Source organism: Eleginops maclovinus, chromosome 3 (assembly GCF_036324505.1).
Source record: "Eleginops maclovinus isolate JMC-PN-2008 ecotype Puerto Natales chromosome 3, JC_Emac_rtc_rv5, whole genome shotgun sequence".
Taxonomy (NCBI): domain Eukaryota; kingdom Metazoa; phylum Chordata; class Actinopteri; order Perciformes; family Eleginopidae; genus Eleginops; species Eleginops maclovinus.
The window spans coordinates 7475278-7492371 of record NC_086351.1 but is presented as its reverse complement, the minus strand read 5'-3'; the positions used below and the strand labels follow the sequence as shown (position 1 = coordinate 7492371).

The 17094-nt window shown below is 40.0% G+C and overlaps 2 protein-coding genes across 5 annotated transcripts in view; both read right to left on the bottom strand.

Annotated features, from left to right (window-relative positions):
* The window catches only part of gabbr1a (gamma-aminobutyric acid (GABA) B receptor, 1a), a 61397-nt gene extending 51417 nt beyond the window's left edge, over positions 1–9980 (bottom strand). The window contains exons 1-6 of one of the 3 annotated variants that reach the window (XM_063878234.1): positions 9630–9980; positions 7293–7347; positions 6905–6991; positions 6580–6644; positions 4944–5082; positions 742–927 (exon numbers count right to left, since the gene is read on the bottom strand). In XM_063878234.1, coding sequence (XP_063734304.1) covers positions 742–927; positions 4944–5082; positions 6580–6644; positions 6905–6983 — 469 coding nt within the window. In that variant the 5' untranslated portion in view covers positions 6984–6991; positions 7293–7347; positions 9630–9980. Of the gene's footprint in view, positions 1–741; positions 928–4943; positions 5083–6135; positions 6156–6579; positions 6645–6904; positions 6992–7292; positions 7348–9629 lie in introns of those variants that run through there. The other 2 variants (XM_063878233.1, XM_063878235.1) reach the window with 2 other exon arrangements.
* Positions 9981–10608: 628 nt separating this feature from the next.
* sh3bp5la (SH3-binding domain protein 5-like, a) lies at positions 10609–17014 on the bottom strand. 2 transcript variants are annotated; one of them, XM_063880184.1, is made up of 7 exons: positions 16926–17014; positions 16349–16662; positions 15174–15236; positions 14631–14759; positions 13583–13747; positions 13000–13173; positions 10609–12757 (listed from the first exon to the last, which is right to left on the bottom strand). In XM_063880184.1, the coding sequence occupies exons 2-7, from the start codon at positions 16583–16585 to the stop codon at positions 12215–12217; spliced, it is 1311 nt and encodes a 436-aa protein (XP_063736254.1). In that variant the 5' UTR covers positions 16586–16662; positions 16926–17014; the 3' UTR covers positions 10609–12214. The 2 variants fall into 2 exon arrangements, with proteins under 2 accessions (XP_063736254.1, XP_063736253.1); XM_063880183.1 differs by having other exon boundaries at positions 16349–16999.
* Between the last annotated feature and the right edge of the window lie 80 nt (positions 17015–17094).

Genomic DNA, 17094 nt, shown 5'->3' with positions numbered 1-17094 from the left:
TTTTTTGGAGGGCTTCTAGCTAACCGTTATCTGACTGTCTAGCCTTGCATCGGCACATGCACTGCGAGGGCAGTACAACTTCATTACTTCTCTTGATTCAAATTGTACAAACCCCTTTAGCAAAAAAAACCGAAAAGTAAATGTATTTTGATAAATGTAAGATTGATTAAGCTTGGTTGTCTTTTTTGTTTTAAAATACATTTAATTATATATATGTACTATTTACTTTTTATTAATGTCTATCTTTTCAAAGTGTTTAATATAGATCCAATATATGACAAAGAAAGGCATCCAATCCTGACATTTAAGGAGCAGGAATCAAAGAATGATTGGCACTTTTTTGCTTTGATAATTGACTAAAATAATTGACCGATAATCACAACAGTTGCAGATTACTTCTCCGTCTATTTTAATGGAATGGTTTCAATTTCTTATGACACAATTAATCACCGGCCCCCAATATGCCTTACATAGCTTTGTTCGCTATTCACTATTACGATGGATATTACCTAACAGTCATACAAAAGGTGGCCATTGTGGTAGAAATGTTCTCTGACTGTACTTCTTACTGGTTGCATTGATAATAACATGTCATTAATTAAGTTTGTGTTGTCATTTCGCCTGCTGAATCCCCCCGGGACAGTAAATGACATCCCAGCAGGCAACCTCATGTTCCTAATTCTGCTGTATTTAAAAGCTTAGTGTAAGATCTCCTTTAGTCACACTGGTTGAGGAACTCACAGAGGCAGGTGGGTTTAGGTGCGTCCCACTTTCCCAGTTTAGTGCAATGGCTGATGTTTCTGCCCTCCAGGATAAAGCCAGCGTGGCAGCTGTAATGGAGCACCGTCCCCTCCACCGGCGGCCCGGGGGGCTTCACCGTCACCCGGCCATTCTCCAGGGAGGTCCACACCCGCGGGCATAGCAGCACTGGGAACAAAAGGCACCACAAAAGACAGTGAGACAGAGACACAGAGCGTTATAGAGAGGTAGATTCAGAATAACTGGGGGAAGGAGCTGCGGTTGCACTAATATTTATAAGAGGTAAACAAACTTTGGATGGGTAAATAATGTTATTGGTTGTTAAAAATCTCAAGAAGATTAGCCCATATACTGTATGTATATTAAATAAATAGTATAAGCTAACTAGACACATTTTTGAAGCAATTTGGGAACAGCAGAACAAGCTGTAAACCCAAAATTAACATATACAGTAACTACATTATAATGTGTTATGGTGAACATGTAGTTAGACACCAGTCGAGCAGACATTAATTTAGACTCATATTTTTCTAGATATGTGGTAAAAGTAAGTAAAAAAATCACCTAATTGTAAGTTTCCATAAAGCAGAATAAACCGTTTTGATCTTCAGCTGCTGAATGCTCCACATTGTTTGCAACAAGCAATGATTTCAGATTTAAAGAGAGCCAAAAAGCCTCATAAATGATTGGCAGTTTAAAAGCAATTACTCATGACCATAGACTATATAAAGCGGATGACTTCAAGTATTAAGATATAGAAAAACACTCTATTTTAAAATGTGCTATGAATCAAACATTGCCCATTATTTCCTGTATTAAAAAGAAGGTTAATGGCACACTGTTAACTCCCAGCGAGTCCACACTTAATTCCTCGGATCCACTTTGTTTGAACAAAACGGACAGCAGCCAATCAAGTTGCGGGAGAGAATCACAAGGAGTTCATGTTGCGTAACCACACTCCAGTTGGAAAAAGTGACACCAAAATAATTTAGTTTTGGACGTCAAAATGACTTAATTGGTAAAGATTATTTTCAGGGACTCGAAACTCAAAGTTTAAGAATTAAGTCCAAATGTAGTTGTGTCTTTAGAGTAAAGACTTGAAACTGAGAATTTTTAAAACCTTGGCTTGCTCCCATCTCTGTTGATTTGATTTTGTCGAATGAAAACCAAAACTGGCCAACTGACAACATCCCCAGCCATTTGAAATGTTCAATTCGATTAGCAGCATGCTAACATTGTACATGTTTATCACAATTATTTTCATATTTTAAATGCATTTTCTTCTAGTCTTCATTCATGTTTCTCGATTGTTCTTTTATCATGTGCGCTTACTTTGCTATTATGCTATGTACCGATAGACCAGAGCAAATGTATCTAGAAAACCTACCGGGCATTCAACCAGATTCTGATTATCAATATGAATCAAACGCAAGAGGTCAAAAAACGTTTTTCAGTTCTTCCTTTAAAGGCTACAGCTGATACATACAAATATATGTTGACAGTGTGTAAAAATAAAGGATTATGGAGAAGATAAAGGCTTTGTCTAAAATGAGAACAAGCAATTGGTAAAACACAAATAAGCGGTTAGGTGCTTCACCTATGACAAATGTTTGCAATACAGGCAAAATGTAACACGTCCCTACCGCCCTGTGAACAGTCAGCTTATTTTGAGTTACCAGTAAGAAACATCTTGCTACACTCAAGCCCACATGTGTAAACTTGCTATGTTACAGCCTCTGTTTTTCTTGGTTTGGTTTTCTGACAAAATGGCTAAGCTCTTGAATATAATTTGTTTAGCTGCACAGTTTGTTGAATCTTCCTTCCAGCATGCAAACACATAATAAAACTCCAATCTGCACATTGCAGCTTGAGCTCTTACATAAGCCAGAGAAAACAAAAATCCTGCTTTAGAGAATATACTCGTGGGAAAAAATAAGTTCCACTGATGTTAAATGTGAACTGAAAGAACAAAAACAGGAGATGATAATAACAACAACAGGGATTTGATTGGATCTCTGGCCTTATTCTCAGTATTTGCACAGGCGGCATAGATATGATCTGATTAGAAATTACGTTTCAGCTTCGCTATTCAAGAAAAAATTGGATTGCAGGCTAAGTTTGCAGCTAAAAAACACATTTAATCTACGTAAAAGCAGTTAAACCGCTCCGATACTATAATAACTAATGGACTTGCATATCATACACACAGATACAAATGTTGAAACTAAGCAAGCTCGCTCTTTTATTCTTCAACCATAAACCAAGTACATTACATGTCACTTGTTAGATGCTTTTATCCAAAGTCACTTGACTCAATACTGTGGGCAAAAGTCAAACAAGCAATTTTGGGTTGAAGTTTCTTGCCAAGGGACACAGCCGCGTGCTGACTGCAGTGGGGTTTGAACCAGCGCTCTCCTGATGTGAAATCAGCGCACTAACTCACTGAGCAACGTCCTCCTCAGTTAAACACTTAAAATCAAGACCCAGCAAGCATCTGCCCAGACTATTCTCTACGGGGGATTCAAAGATAAGTTCACATTTGCATGTATCTATTTATACGGCCCTTCATTAGACACACATACCTTAGAGCAAGGGGTGTCCAAACTTTTTTCACTGAGGGCCACATACAGTAAAACATATGAAAAGCTGGAGGTGGGGTATATCGCCTCCTAAATTAAGTTATAAGTTAGCAAAATCACTCAATTGTAAGTCAATTATGCTTGATTCTTGAATATGCTTTAATAAAATCACAGCTCTCCGTAGGCTTTCATTTATTTTGTAGGCAGCTCATCCTTAAAACAGAAGTTTCAGATTGCTTATAGGAAAAGAAAATATGAAGGGTCTATTTCAAGCTGGTTATGGAAATAAGTTATTGGGCTTTTTTCTCATCAACTTAATTGTCTGAATTTATTTGAAAAGTGGGTTTATGAACACATGAATACTGTGTCATATATTTTAACATATTTAAGCACAAAATAAGACCAGCACAAGTTTCATTTGTGGGCCATATTTCATTATACTTTTTGAATTAGCTGAGGGCCAATTCAAAATGGTCCGCGGGCCGCATTTGGCGCCCGGGCCATAGTTTGGACACCCCTGCCTCAGAGTTGAATCTCTGAAACAGTCAATCAGCAACCTTAAAAATAGCAAAATAATAAACCTTTAGAGATCAGAATTTTTAAAAGTATGTTTATTAGCTCTGGTTTGGGGGCATGTCCCCTTAACAGCATTTCACTCAAATAATTTGTTATTATTCAACCAAAATGTGTGACAACATAATCCCACCCAGTTCAAAGGTCCACTTAATAGCTGTTTGTTGGGGTGCGGGTGTGAATGATCTCCTTGATCTTTATCTAACCCATTGACTCCAAGTCGATGATGTGACTGGTTTTCACAGATAACTGCAAATTATTGCAATCTCCAACATATTGTTCCCAAGGTCAAGAGTATAGTTCAACTTCATACAAAGAAATATGGCGGTCTTTGTCAATTATCTACAACCTATCATGTTCTGCATAATTAGAGTTTTTTTTCATTGATCGGATAGCTTAACAATACCTAATGTTTCCTTATAAATGTTATTTTAATTACAGTACAACACATAACATAACAATGCATTAAAAAAAACAATGTGGAAGGGATCGCCTGTAGTAATGAACCTACAGAGAAGGATCACCTGAATCTGCAGCCCCCTTTTGGCTTTACAGAGCTTCATGGTGAGTTTCAGCTCATTGTTTAGCTTCCAGGCGGCAACTTTGATGTTGTACGTTAGAGACCAGCTTGGGAACAAAACTGAGCATTTAGCAGCTAAAGTGCCAGATTTTCCCTTAGTAGTTAATATGGACACTAAAAAAGAGAGAGTGTGGACACAAACATGACCCAAATAAAAGCTTATGTTGTTCTCTAAGTGGTGGATGTGAAATAAGCAATTCAGTACCCCATGTCAATCTAAAAGGTGATTATATGTCAATATAAAAAAGCTGCGGTGATTTCATGCACGCTTCACTTAAGACTTTGTTACTTTACTTTACTGAAGTAAAAAATGACACCAATCCCAGTAAAGGTTGCACACTATTTCATACTTTCCTCTTTGTTGAGGGGAGAGTTGTTCTAAAAATGTGCAAGATGAGGAAAGGTAAAGGTTGGGAAAAAAAGAGGTGAGAATCAGACAAAAAATGACTCACAACATGTGCTGTGCAGTGTCAAGTCCGTCCATGTGCCGTTGGGTAAGCACTTCCTGACCTTAGGTCCCACGATCACCCTGTTTCCTCTGCAGATGTACTCTATCTCATAATCCACAGGGAGGATCTGCACACTGCGGATCTGTAAGAGAAACCAACAGAGAGAGAGAGATTGGGAGGAGACAGAAATTAAAGCATGATTGATGCTCTCTCTCACCAGTTTTTCCCTCTACAGTTCTTCTCAATGCAGTATGAGCTGATGCCATATGGCTGCGACAATAAAGTTTTAGTAGGAAGAACATTTTATGGCCATCTTGTCTGAATCGTTGGGCTGTCAATCTCAGAAATACAGCTTCTCTCTGATTGGGGTAGGAGGGGATATAAGCAATTTGACCAGCGTGATATTTACACTTCATATGCATTCACTGTGCATATGATTACAGTGTTGCAAACAGAAACAGCTCTGCTTTCAATGGTTTTGTCCTTCTTACATGTTGAAACTGCACCAATCTCTTTTGTAATTTGATGTGTTGCTACATTATAGATTCAATTACAATCACGTGAGCTTTAAAAAACCCCTTCACTCAAAAGTGTATAGTTTCTTCACCTATGTCCGACACATATTCTGTTGGACCGACACTGGCTAGCTGATTCGCCCTGTTTTTATAGTTCAAGATAGCTAAACTAAGTAACCTTTTTAGAGGAGACATGAGACTATCTATCTTCTCATTTCAGCAAGGAGGCAAAAAGGGTATGTCTCAAAAAGATAAACTAGACCTTAAAGTTTTAAATACAGTAATGAACCATACTTTTGAAAACGCAATGTAGCTACTATTCTTCATGGCCGTTGTCCATCATTAGTCAATGTTATGATTTCATTAGGCGTAACCCTCGTCAATTGGAGTAATGATCACAAGCATATTTGTATCAAAGCTTATCTAGGTAACATTAGGCAAGCTAGCAAGGGTTAGCGATATTTGTAAATTCATCCACCTGAAAAAAATGCAACCTAATGTTTACAACTGTTTTCACATGAATGTAGCAAACATCAATAGCCCAAAATGTCGTTACATTTAGCAAGATAGTCACTGGCAGCCATTTATCCTGGCCTCCCTCCAAAACTACACCTTACAAACTATCAACATGAATGTAAACATATATGTCAACAACGAATATGGCTATGGTTAGCACTCACAGCTGTCAAGCTAGCAGCTCCTGTGACGCGCATAGAGTGTCCGAGCAGGGTGTAGCCAGGTAGTTTGACAGACAGCTGGTTCGTCCAATCATTTGATTTTGGCAGAATAAAATGATTGGTTGGACTCAATAGGGTCATGCAAATGTAAAAAAAAATATATAGTCTTTAGTTGTTTGGGGTTTTTTTCAGAGATACGTAATCATTACTGCCAGGAGTAGCCTAGTTTAACAAATGTCACAAAAGGTTTAACGACACATTATCACCCATTATTTCCTAAGGCTCATGATGGTTTAATTTGGAAATAAATTACATTACAGTAAGCACTGAGCAGATACCGTATCTGCTGCTTTATATTTCCAAAATTGGGTTTTTTTATTTAGAAAATGACCTTGATTTGACAGGTAAAGTTGTGTAATTCAGACCCAGAGCCTTATTTGCTTGTACCTGTTCCTGTGTCAGGCCTCTGTAGCGGATCCCCCCATCTCTGGGAGGCCGGATGATAGCGCAGCCTTAATGAAAAAAGAGCAGAGGAAGAAAAATGAAGGATGAAAAGAGCAGAGGGGAAAAGCTTTGTCTGCAGATAATGTAGATGTATTAGAGCAACATGACATATTGTCAATTTAACTGATGCCTTCCTCGCTGCAGAAATGACAGCGCTTCATTCAGGTCACTTAGCAATCTCTGCAGAGTGACTTATGTCCATTAAGGCATATTATAAACAAACACACAGATTCCTGCACGTATTCAGTCACAAACACCCAGAAATTACCTCCAGTTGATGAATTATGTATGGGCACCACGAAAGATGGAAGAGCATAGAGAATAACCACTAACAATAGGCGTGCCATCTCTGGATCTGAAAGAGAAAGAAGAGAGCGGTAAATGTAGGGAACTGTGACTTGAAAATGAGGTTTGTTTTAGAAAAGAAAAACAAACAAGATGTAACTAGAAAAAAATGAAAAAATATTCTTGCAGTATCAAATCTACAGTCTCAGTTCTCGGATAGTCATTTTCGGTCCACTGCAGTCTGTCCTTCTAAAAAGAGATGCATCAACTTTTTGGCAAAACACTCCCTCTTCATCCTGCCTGACTGAGCACACAAAGGATGAGATGCAAGATGAGTCCACTTTCCTCCCTCTGCTTCTGTTTGTATTTACCTTGCAGACAGCCCAGGTACAGTTGATAGCCAGATTGGCTTCCTTTCAAAAAGCCCTGTGAACAAAGTTTCAGCTCAGGTTTTGATGGCTGATTCTAACATTTTTGCAAAAAGGCTGACCATAGAAAACATTTCACACAAGGGCAGACACAATGCATTTGAGATTTTTCTTCATTTCAAGGTAGAAAAGTATCCACCAAAAGCCTTCCATTGCAAGACAGAGGGTATTTATTTTGTTTTGAGAGATTTTAATGGCACAATTACCCACCACACATACTCACTGGCCTGGAAACTCTCTGAACATTCTCCATCGATTTAGCCTTGCACTATGCTAACACTGTGAGAATTACAAAAAAAGATTGACGCAGCGGAAGCTGAGATGTCGTATTTACAATTCAATGCATTCTATTTTCTTGTAAGAACATTAACCACAGTGCAACTTGACCGTTGACATCACTTGAGGCGATTTAACGGACTTCACACAGCTCCCTCTGGAGCCGTGAAAGGCTTTATACAACTTGTTTTCACATATGCAGTAGTACCCAAGATCTCTAAACATACTTTGATTTGTAAAATCTGAGGAGTTCCATGAATGAAAAATGTATTCAATAAATAATATCTGCAATATCAACCAATAACAAATATAACATAAGGTTCCAAGGTTTGGGCAAACTATAACAATAACTCAACCCTATTTAATGGGCACAAAACGATGGCCATTTGGCTGCCACACTTGCTGCCTAATGTGCAGATTTCATAAGTACTGAAAGTGTGATATGATACCCAGAAAAAAGTCAAAAGACCCATGAGTCCTGTGAGCCACAGCGCCTCTGTGCTCGCACAAACACAACTGAATGTATCAATGATAAACACACTATATATAGCTGCTAATTTGCAGTTTTGAATAATAAATGCTGCTTCATGAGGCTGTCACAGATGCACCAACATAAACACATCCATACACTTAACAAGACAGTTTGGGGGTGGAGAGAGAGTGTGTGTGTGTGTGTGTGTGTGTGTGTGTGTGTGTGTGTGTGTGTGTGTGTGTGTGTGTGTGTGTGTGTGTGTGTGTGTGTGTGTGTGTGTGTGTGTGTGTGTGTGTGTGTGTGTGTGTGTGTGTGTGATAAAGTTGGAAGGTGGGTAGAGGGGCATAACAAAGCACCACAGTGAGGGAGACAGATGGCTGTGAGGCTTGCTTGTGGAAGACAGACAAACTCTGCTGGATCCTTCATTAGCATTATCCAGTGTATTTTTAGAGTTCACTGAGTAGAGAGTGTCTCATGTGTGTGTTGGTGTGTGCATAGGGGGTGGGGGGTGTTGGCAGCGTACAGTACGTGCTTTTGTCCTGTAAGGGATGGAGGGGAGGGGGAGGCAGGAAAAGGGGGTGAGAAAGAAGGACAGCCCAGCAGGAGTCATTAATATCAGCGATCACACACTGAGCCGGATAAAAGCAAACTACGAGAGTGAGTGTAGCACGGATGAAGCAGACTATCCCCCATAAAGCCTGCTAACTCCATCAGCGCTGTGAGCAGACAGGGGGAAGGGGGCCAGTCGACTAGCCTCAAGCTTTAAATGCAATTAAGGCTTCAGCACCACGGACAGCGCCTTCTCTGCTCCGGGAACAGAGAACCACATCTTGTTACAAAAGCACCCACAGCCCATCCACCTCTAATGTTGCACGGACACTGCCTACTTCCTTGTGTGTTTTTCATTCCGGAAGCTGCAATGGAGAGGGATGATCTGGACCACAGACAGCTTCATGTAGAGGCGCATGTATAGTTGCTATTTTCAATTTCTATGCAGGGCCACACGGTGACCACGCATATAGAGTCATATGCTGAATTGTGTGCATGGCTGAGCATGAACTACTGAGACGTGAGGGTCACAGTAAGGGTGCCACCAACCGTATGCTGCCGGTAGTTACTTGTCGGCTGTTGACAAGGGAATCCGTGATGGCCTGTAGAGCAAGGCCGACCATATTAACAAGCCCGTACATTGCTTGAATCTCAAAAGTAGCGTCCCGAATCACATATCACCTCATTATACCGGCTGTATGCCGTCTAAAAGGGTGCAAAATCTCACCATGTTATTGTCTCTTTCTATAGCATAAAAAGGTTAATGCAGAGAGCATCTAGCAAGAAGGAACTCAAAACAAATCTGGCCTGTGCCCATCGAAAATGAATGGCGTTTGCATACAATATTAACAACGAATGTGGCATCTATCTAGATTATCTGCATTGGAAATGAAGCATTTTCTGAATCATGTAGTTTAATATTGCGATTTACAGTAATAGTAGCCCCTAGCCCCGTAAAGCCAAGCTGTAGCATGTGTACTTACTATTAGTTTCGATGCGCTCAGTCAATATAACAGTACGTCCTCCAATGTGGATCCGCCAGGAAATGCCCAACGTCGGATTATTTGGTAAAAATATGCATCTTTACAACGATTTTATGGCTATAATAGTATGGCTATCAATGTGCAAGCTGCTCCGCTCGTAAACAGAATGTTACAAAAACAAGACGTATCTTATTCGGGTTATTTCTATGTATTGCAGTTACGCATGGCAAAGGTAAGAACTGACAAAAATCCATACAAAAAATATACATGCACTATATACAAACGCAGCCCCATAAACGACGAAACACCGATTCACCACACTCCCCTCCTTTTTTTCTCTCTCCCCTTACAATCTTGAGCTAACTCACGACGTCATGATGGAGACGCGCCGTGCGTAACAGCCCCTCTCACGCATTTATCGGATATTTCCCCCCCTCCTTCCCAAGATGAAAAGCGTTAAGATCTGGGCCCAAGACTGTAAAATATTACATGAATCTTACGATCAGGCTTTGGGTTTACGATAAGCTTGTGGGTTTATCCCGCCGTTAATAATTATATCACTGCAGGACTAGACACGGATGGAGGTGCAGATATGGCCCTGCAGTGTTATCAGTGACTTCATTGTTAAGCCTCTTTCTAAAGCCCTTTGGACTTAAGTCAACGAAGCGACAATCAGACATTTCTACAACACCGGTCATCGATTAAGTCCAAGCCCATCGCTTGCCTCATCTCCCCCTTTTGTCTCTCCCACCATCCTCTGCTGCCATCTATTCTGAGATCCTGCTTCATAGTTATATTGCTGATGAATAATTGAAGGAAGGTTGGGGAAGACACAACCTCTCCCTGTCTCTCACCATCCTCCTTCCTGCATCTGTAAAACAGGAAAGCACATCCTAACCTGCCTCTTGACATACAATTCTACAAAAGTTCCTACAAGAAATCCAATAATAGGAAAACACAGGAATACAAAAGCCCCAAGAAGTATGATCTGATTTATTGATTATAGATAGGACAATGCACTAATTGGAAAGTGACATTCTGACTAATTCACAAATGCCATTAAAAGGATGAAGACTAATTGTTAAGACAGGAGTGAAGGTGAGGTGTTTCAGGTAAACTGCGACAATAATGATTTAAATACACATGACAAACTGTTGAGTATCCCGAACATACGTACAACAAACTTGTACAACATTCAAACCATTTAACACATGTAACTGTACATGTCAATATTTTCCAGCTTTGTAATAATTACATACATACAAGTCATTCCTTGACTTCATCATTTTGCATCATACACTTTGACAATCAAAGTACAATATCATGAAAGAACATACTGAAATCAAAAAATAAATCATAACTCTCCAAGTCTCCGAATCGGCACTAGGGAGACTCGGATTGTTAAAACATTCTAAAAATCATAAAAAGGGCACACTATAAATGGTTCTAGACAGAGCTATAGATGAGATTACAGCGGAGTGCTACTCGTGCTAAATGTGTTACTTTTTCTGTGTCAAGGCACACTTCAAATTACAAGGGAAACATTTTCTTTTAAAAAGGCCAAGAAAAGAGGAAATGTATTGGCTGCAAATGAAATCCACTTAAAAATAAAAATGTAAACAATAAATACATGTTTGGAAAAAGCTTTTGCACCAAAAGCAACTACAGCATAACGACATAAAAAAACAAAACGTGGCTGCAGCTTCATCATCTTAGTTTGAATGGTGTCAGTTTTTGTTTCAGCATAAAGCCCTGAATACATTTCATAAATGCCTGTTTAGATAGCTCACTAGGAGTGCATGCTGTCGGAGTGGAAAATTGTCAGACTCCATTCATTAATAATTTCAGGAATTTTCCAAAAACGCATTCTCTCGTGCCAATAATAAAAAAGCAATTCTTGCAGCATCTTACTGGAAATAAATATGTGAAATGTGAATTCAAACATGCTTTCACTCTGCACTGACAGAATCGTTTTTGACATTTTTCCCTGCACACTAACTTGATGAGGGTGTATACAAGTCTGGATCTCAGTGTGTGAAGAGACCCTGCAAACACTCTACCTTGTAGCAATGGCTGATAAGACTTGACAGGACTGGAAGGAGAACAACGGAAGGTTTTGTTTTCACTAGTCTCACCAAATTAGATCAATGATTAGCCAGGGAAATAAGAAATGAGGTTTTTTGAAGCATGTCAGCTAAACCTAAGCTTTCGATCATTATTTGCTGTTCCTTCACGCACAAGGAAGAAATTCTACCCAGAATTCTTCAGCAGAAGTGAATAGATTATATACTTTTCCTGGAGGGTTGAAAGCTCTTTAGATTCTGTTAGTTTTCTAACTAGGCTGCAATATTAACTATTGATCAGTGTCAGCTTTAGAATGAAGTGTTGTCAGTCATTTAATGTGAGCTAATTTACACATATCATTTTATACCCCTACAACTGCATCACTCCAGTGTTACATTTGCAGCTCATTTACTGTCTTTTTACTTTGGTTGGTACCTAGGTGTTAGGGATGTTTACCCTAATTTGTATTATTTTTTGACACTTTTAAAGTGTTTTTTAGCTGTTTCATATCTATATCAGCCTCACAAACTGAAGCTTCGATGGTGCTGCTTGTAGAACTGCTGCTGGCGCTCTTTAGCAGCACTCTCCACCATCTTGTCTCTTCTATCCATCACTCCGCCTCTCTCTTTCTCCCCCTCATCCCCAGTTACGCTCCCTACATCGCTGAGGTCCCCGAGGTGCTCAATGGAGTCATATTTCTCCAAGTCGGAAGCGATGGTCTGCAGGCTGAAGACCGAAAGTGAATCCGACCCCGCCCGCTCCCTCTCCTTTTCATTCTCCTTCTCCTTGTATTTCTCCAGGTCGATGGCTACATCCACTTGATCCGCCCCCGTCGCACCACTACTGCAGGCGCCACCTTCTATCTTAACTCTGATGTCAGACTCAGCTCCAACGGGGGGACTCCGCCCACCACAGACAGTGGTGCGTCCTCCCTCAGCCTGATCCCTCCCCCTCTGAGCGTGGATCTGCTCGCTGATTTGTTCCAAGTTTCGCAGGGCGATGGAGTAACGGGTCTTCACTTTAGCTACGTGCTGTTCAAGCTGCAGCACTTTGGCCTTATTCTCCTGGAGTCACACAGAGGGCACAGAAACTTTCATCATCAATTTCAACATTGATTTTATGCCACAACCTACCAGTGACCTCTACCAAATCCATAACGTACAGAATATGAAACAACCCTTTTTGCCAACACAGCAACTACACAATAGACTTATTATTAATATGTGACACTGGCAGTGACAGAACATATTGTATGTGCTCCAGGTTTCACAAACAACTATTATTGGACTGTGTCTGTCTGCATTACCTCCAGAATGTGGTTGAACTGGGCCTTTAGCTCAAAGTAAGGTTTGGATTTCACAATGGTTCTTTTGAGGGACTTTTGCAGCATCTGAACCCGAGCCTCGGCCTCCTGACAGGCGTGTGTGACGCGCATGTGCTCCCTCTCACTGCGGAGTCTCTCCTCCTCCGCTTCGTTCACCTGAGACACACCGCAGGAGCAAGATGTTAACACACACTTTGACACAGACGTCAAAGGCCAGACCCCTTTCAATCTTTAATTATTGTCTCAACTGAAGTTTGATCCTTATTTAACTGTAGGAAATTCAATGCTAATTTGTGGGGTACTCTTAACAAGACTATTTCTCTTTAGGTAAGATGTAGAAAACCTAAAATAAACATCCAGGTAATGGACTCACTGATTAAGCCTTTTTTTTCACTATACACCTTGATTTTCCCTTGTTTTTCCTGGTGGATATTTTATCTTGCTTAAAATCATGTATCATCTCATTTGAGAAACCACAACCATCCTGCACCAAACATACATGCCCCACTCAACTGAGGTTTGGGGTGATTGTGTTATAGCACGTGAACGTCCTCAGGTTTGTTACCTTGGAGGTAGCGTGGTTCAGCATCTCCTGCCAGGTGGGATCCAGAGTGTTCTTGCCATCAGCCATCAAGCCCTGCTCTGCCACATAGACCATCTCCCTGGCAGCTGTGTGCATAGAGACTGCTCTCTCATAGCTCAAAGCTGCCTTCTGGGTCTCCTGCTGTGCCTACAGAGAGCAGACAAAACTTTTATAGCCTACAGAAGGAAAATAATGACAAGGACACAGTCATGAGTTCTGTTGAGTCCAATTACAATCAAATGTGTGTTTTTGTAAATAGTAGAATTACATTTCACTGTTTAAGTTTAATGAATTAAAGTCTTCGGGAAAATAAAATGAATTTCTTAACAGTTGAATGAGGGAAAAAATATTTTGCCTATTCCTTAAAAAAGCATTTGTTTTCCGGTTATAAAATCCTATAACGCAAATCTCACGCGGCTCATGTTTCTGTAGGAGCAAAACAAGTATCTGGTGTCCACATTGTGTGTTGAATTAGATCCAGTAAAGCTGAATGGCACAACACTACTTGCTCTGTAATGACTCTCATGTGCATATTGAATGGCTAGCTGTGATCAGACCCCTCTTTCCTGTTCACATTTGCTTTAGGTTGTTGAACACTGTTATCGTTGCCATATAGATAAGATGTGACCATCGAAATCTGGTTTATGTTATCAAGCATGACTAATGGACCTGTGTAGGGGATTTGGTAAAGCTATACTGTGGGAAAACTGAAATACAATCATGAATACTCCTTTAGTGCAATCAGGAATACATTTGCAGTAACACTATACTAAGTATGTGGACTAATGTGCCCCTGACCTTTTCCAGATTCTTCCTGTGCAACAAAATCCCATTTCTCTTTACAACTTGGATCTGGTTGGGACAGAGTGCCTTGTCTAAGGACACTTCAGGTGGCCTTGCTTACACACAACAGCATGTTGAGGAATTATTATTTTGTAGTATTGTAAATGTTTGCATCTCAATAAAAGACAATTTGTTTCAGAGGATTTCTTTAAAGCATACATAGTCCAGTTTCCCAGTTTGTGTTTACCTCTTTGGCGAGGCGACGAGCTTCATAGTAGGGTCTCGCTTTCTCTATGCAGCCACCAAGCTGAGAGCTGTGAGCATTTAACTTCCTGGCAGACTCGGTGAGGATTTTCCGGTACCCTGATCTAGCATCCTGGATGGTTAATGCATGAAAATGACAAGATTAGATTTACCTGAGTGGAATGACTGATTAGATTCCACACAGGAGTACAGCTACCGGTGAGCAATCCATTCACTTGGCAATTAAACGATTCAACACGTAAACATTTTCCATTTTAAGAGTCCTGACTTTTCCAACCCTTATGCTTAAAGATATTACAAACTAAATTAAGAGCACTGTCTGGGTAGACCCATAAAATATTCAACTACAAAGATATTCACAGATTCTAGCTAATCCTAGGGTGGTTGAGTTCACATTTCTCAGGAGTTTTGTTTACTGAAAATCAAAGTGTTTTTATTCAAACTGTTTTCCATATTTTTCAGTCGTGTATAGGAAGACTGAACAAGCACCCCTAATTAGGTGGTAGAAATCTGCAGTTTTACTTACATCCAACTGCAGCTCCAGTCTATTAATTTCTGCACTGGCTTCATTAAGATGCTCCAACTCATCCTGTGGGAAAAAGGAAAAAAGTATGTGGTGCTTTAGGCTCTTATTTATTAACAACCAGAGAATATTAATTGCTGAATCCTCCTACAAATACTACTCCGGAATAAAACTAGCTCCGGAATATATATCATGTTTTATCATTACATTCAAATGTAAAAACTCAGATTTTATTTTTATGTAAAGGTAATGCAGGGGAGATGCATAAAGGGAATTAAATGAACTTTACAGGTATGTTATGGTGCAATTGAATGACAGATAATCACCTTTGATCCGACAACCGGATTTGCAAAGATTATGGCTTTAACAAAGGAAAGTCTGTGAACACTGAGATACATTTAAACAGGTTTAAATACTTAAATTCCTTTCTGTTGTTCTTAATCCTCATTTTCAGTCATTGTGCAGTAACGCATTGTAAATGAATGAATGAATTTAAATGCAGTGGTTGTTGGCATAGCCATAACCACATGCAGTATTGAATTAATATTACGTTGTCATGATTAGGTTAAATACACTTTACTGATGCAATTTTGGGAATTTTGTTCGTCACGCAATGCATGTAATGGAAAATGGAGAAAAAAAGAGTAGAAAGTAAACAAACATAAATTGTAAACATCTCAAAATAGCACAAAAAAACAGAACCAAAAAGTAAAATACATATATATTATATGTTGAAAATTGGCATTTTAAAAAGCCTAACCAGAGACAAGGTCTACAAATTAACTAGGTATAAAATACCATTTACAGGCCAACAAAATGCATAGCATGCATTTGAGTTAAATGTGACAGTGCCAAGAGGTATTGTCATTGTCAAATGCATATTTAGGACCCATGGCTAAAACGCAGTTGTTTTCTATTTCTATTAATACTGTTAATTAACAGTATTAATACACGTTTGTCCTAATTGAATTTGACTTTTTTTTGGTAATTGTATTCTTGTAATTCCTGTGTATATTCTATGTGAGCTACCTGTGTCTCTTTCTTATTCTGTTGCTGCTATGACAACTGAATTTCCCTACGGCAATTAATAAAGGTCCATCTTTTCTTATCTTAACTATATCCTGCCGGATTCAAATGTTACTATAGTTTAAAAAACTCAAACATCGGGTTCTTCATACCTGGATCCTGGGGTCCAGTTCCTCCTCATAGGGGCTGTGTAATTGCTCCCCAACTCCTTTTTGTCTCCCAGTCTCCCCTTCCTCGCAGGTGTCTCTGGTCGCGGTCTCTAGTGTTGTCCCATTAGTTTCTGGAGTTTTGACCTCCTCGGCCCCACCGGGAACACCCTCCTCCCTCCAGTCGCCGGTGTCTGACTCCCCGGACCCGGCGGGGCTCTCTCGCAAGTCGCCTGGCTCCATTCCAGGCCACACAGTTTCGCTAGCAACGGCGTTAGCTAAGGTTGCTTCGTGGCGGTTCTACCACTAAATGCCAAGTCCTGTTAACAAGGGTTGTCTCAATCAGAACGGGTGCATAAGAAACCAATTCCAGTGTATGCGACTGTTGCAATCGGCCATATCACAGCACGCCTTAACACAAACAGCTAGCCTAGCACGCTAACAGGCTAACACTGCCAGTTAGAATATAACGGCTACTTTAAAGCAAATAGTTGAGAACAAAGTGCTATCGTGAGATGAAAAGTAAGAGGAGGCCCATCAGTATGTTCCCCCATCACATTAGTTTTTTTTATCCATTTCTTACCGGTTCTTCATTACTTTAGCTAGGCTAGCTAGCTAGCGGTTTCGGTCTCACATCATCATTAGAAATGAAGTAAACAGAAGCAACCTAACGGACGCGCTATGAAGTTTTGGCCACCTCGGCGCCCGTAGACACACGCGCGCGCGCGCGCACAAAAGCTATACATCTGATA

What these genes read in the sequence shown, in the direction of transcription:
- sh3bp5la (XM_063880184.1), bottom strand. Translation starts at nt 16,585, where the DNA reads ATGGAGCCAGGCGACTTGCGAGAGAGCCCCGCCGGGTCCGGGGAGTCA. An exon ending in CTCGTCGCCTCGCCAAAGAG is followed by an intron (nt 13,748 to 14,630) that starts GTAAACACAAAC and finishes TGCTCTCTGTAG; the next exon opens with GCACAGCAGGAGACCCAGAA. An exon ending in AGTTCAACCACATTCTGGAG is followed by an intron (nt 12,758 to 12,999) that starts GTAATGCAGACA and finishes GTGTGACTCCAG; the next exon opens with GAGAATAAGGCCAAAGTGCT.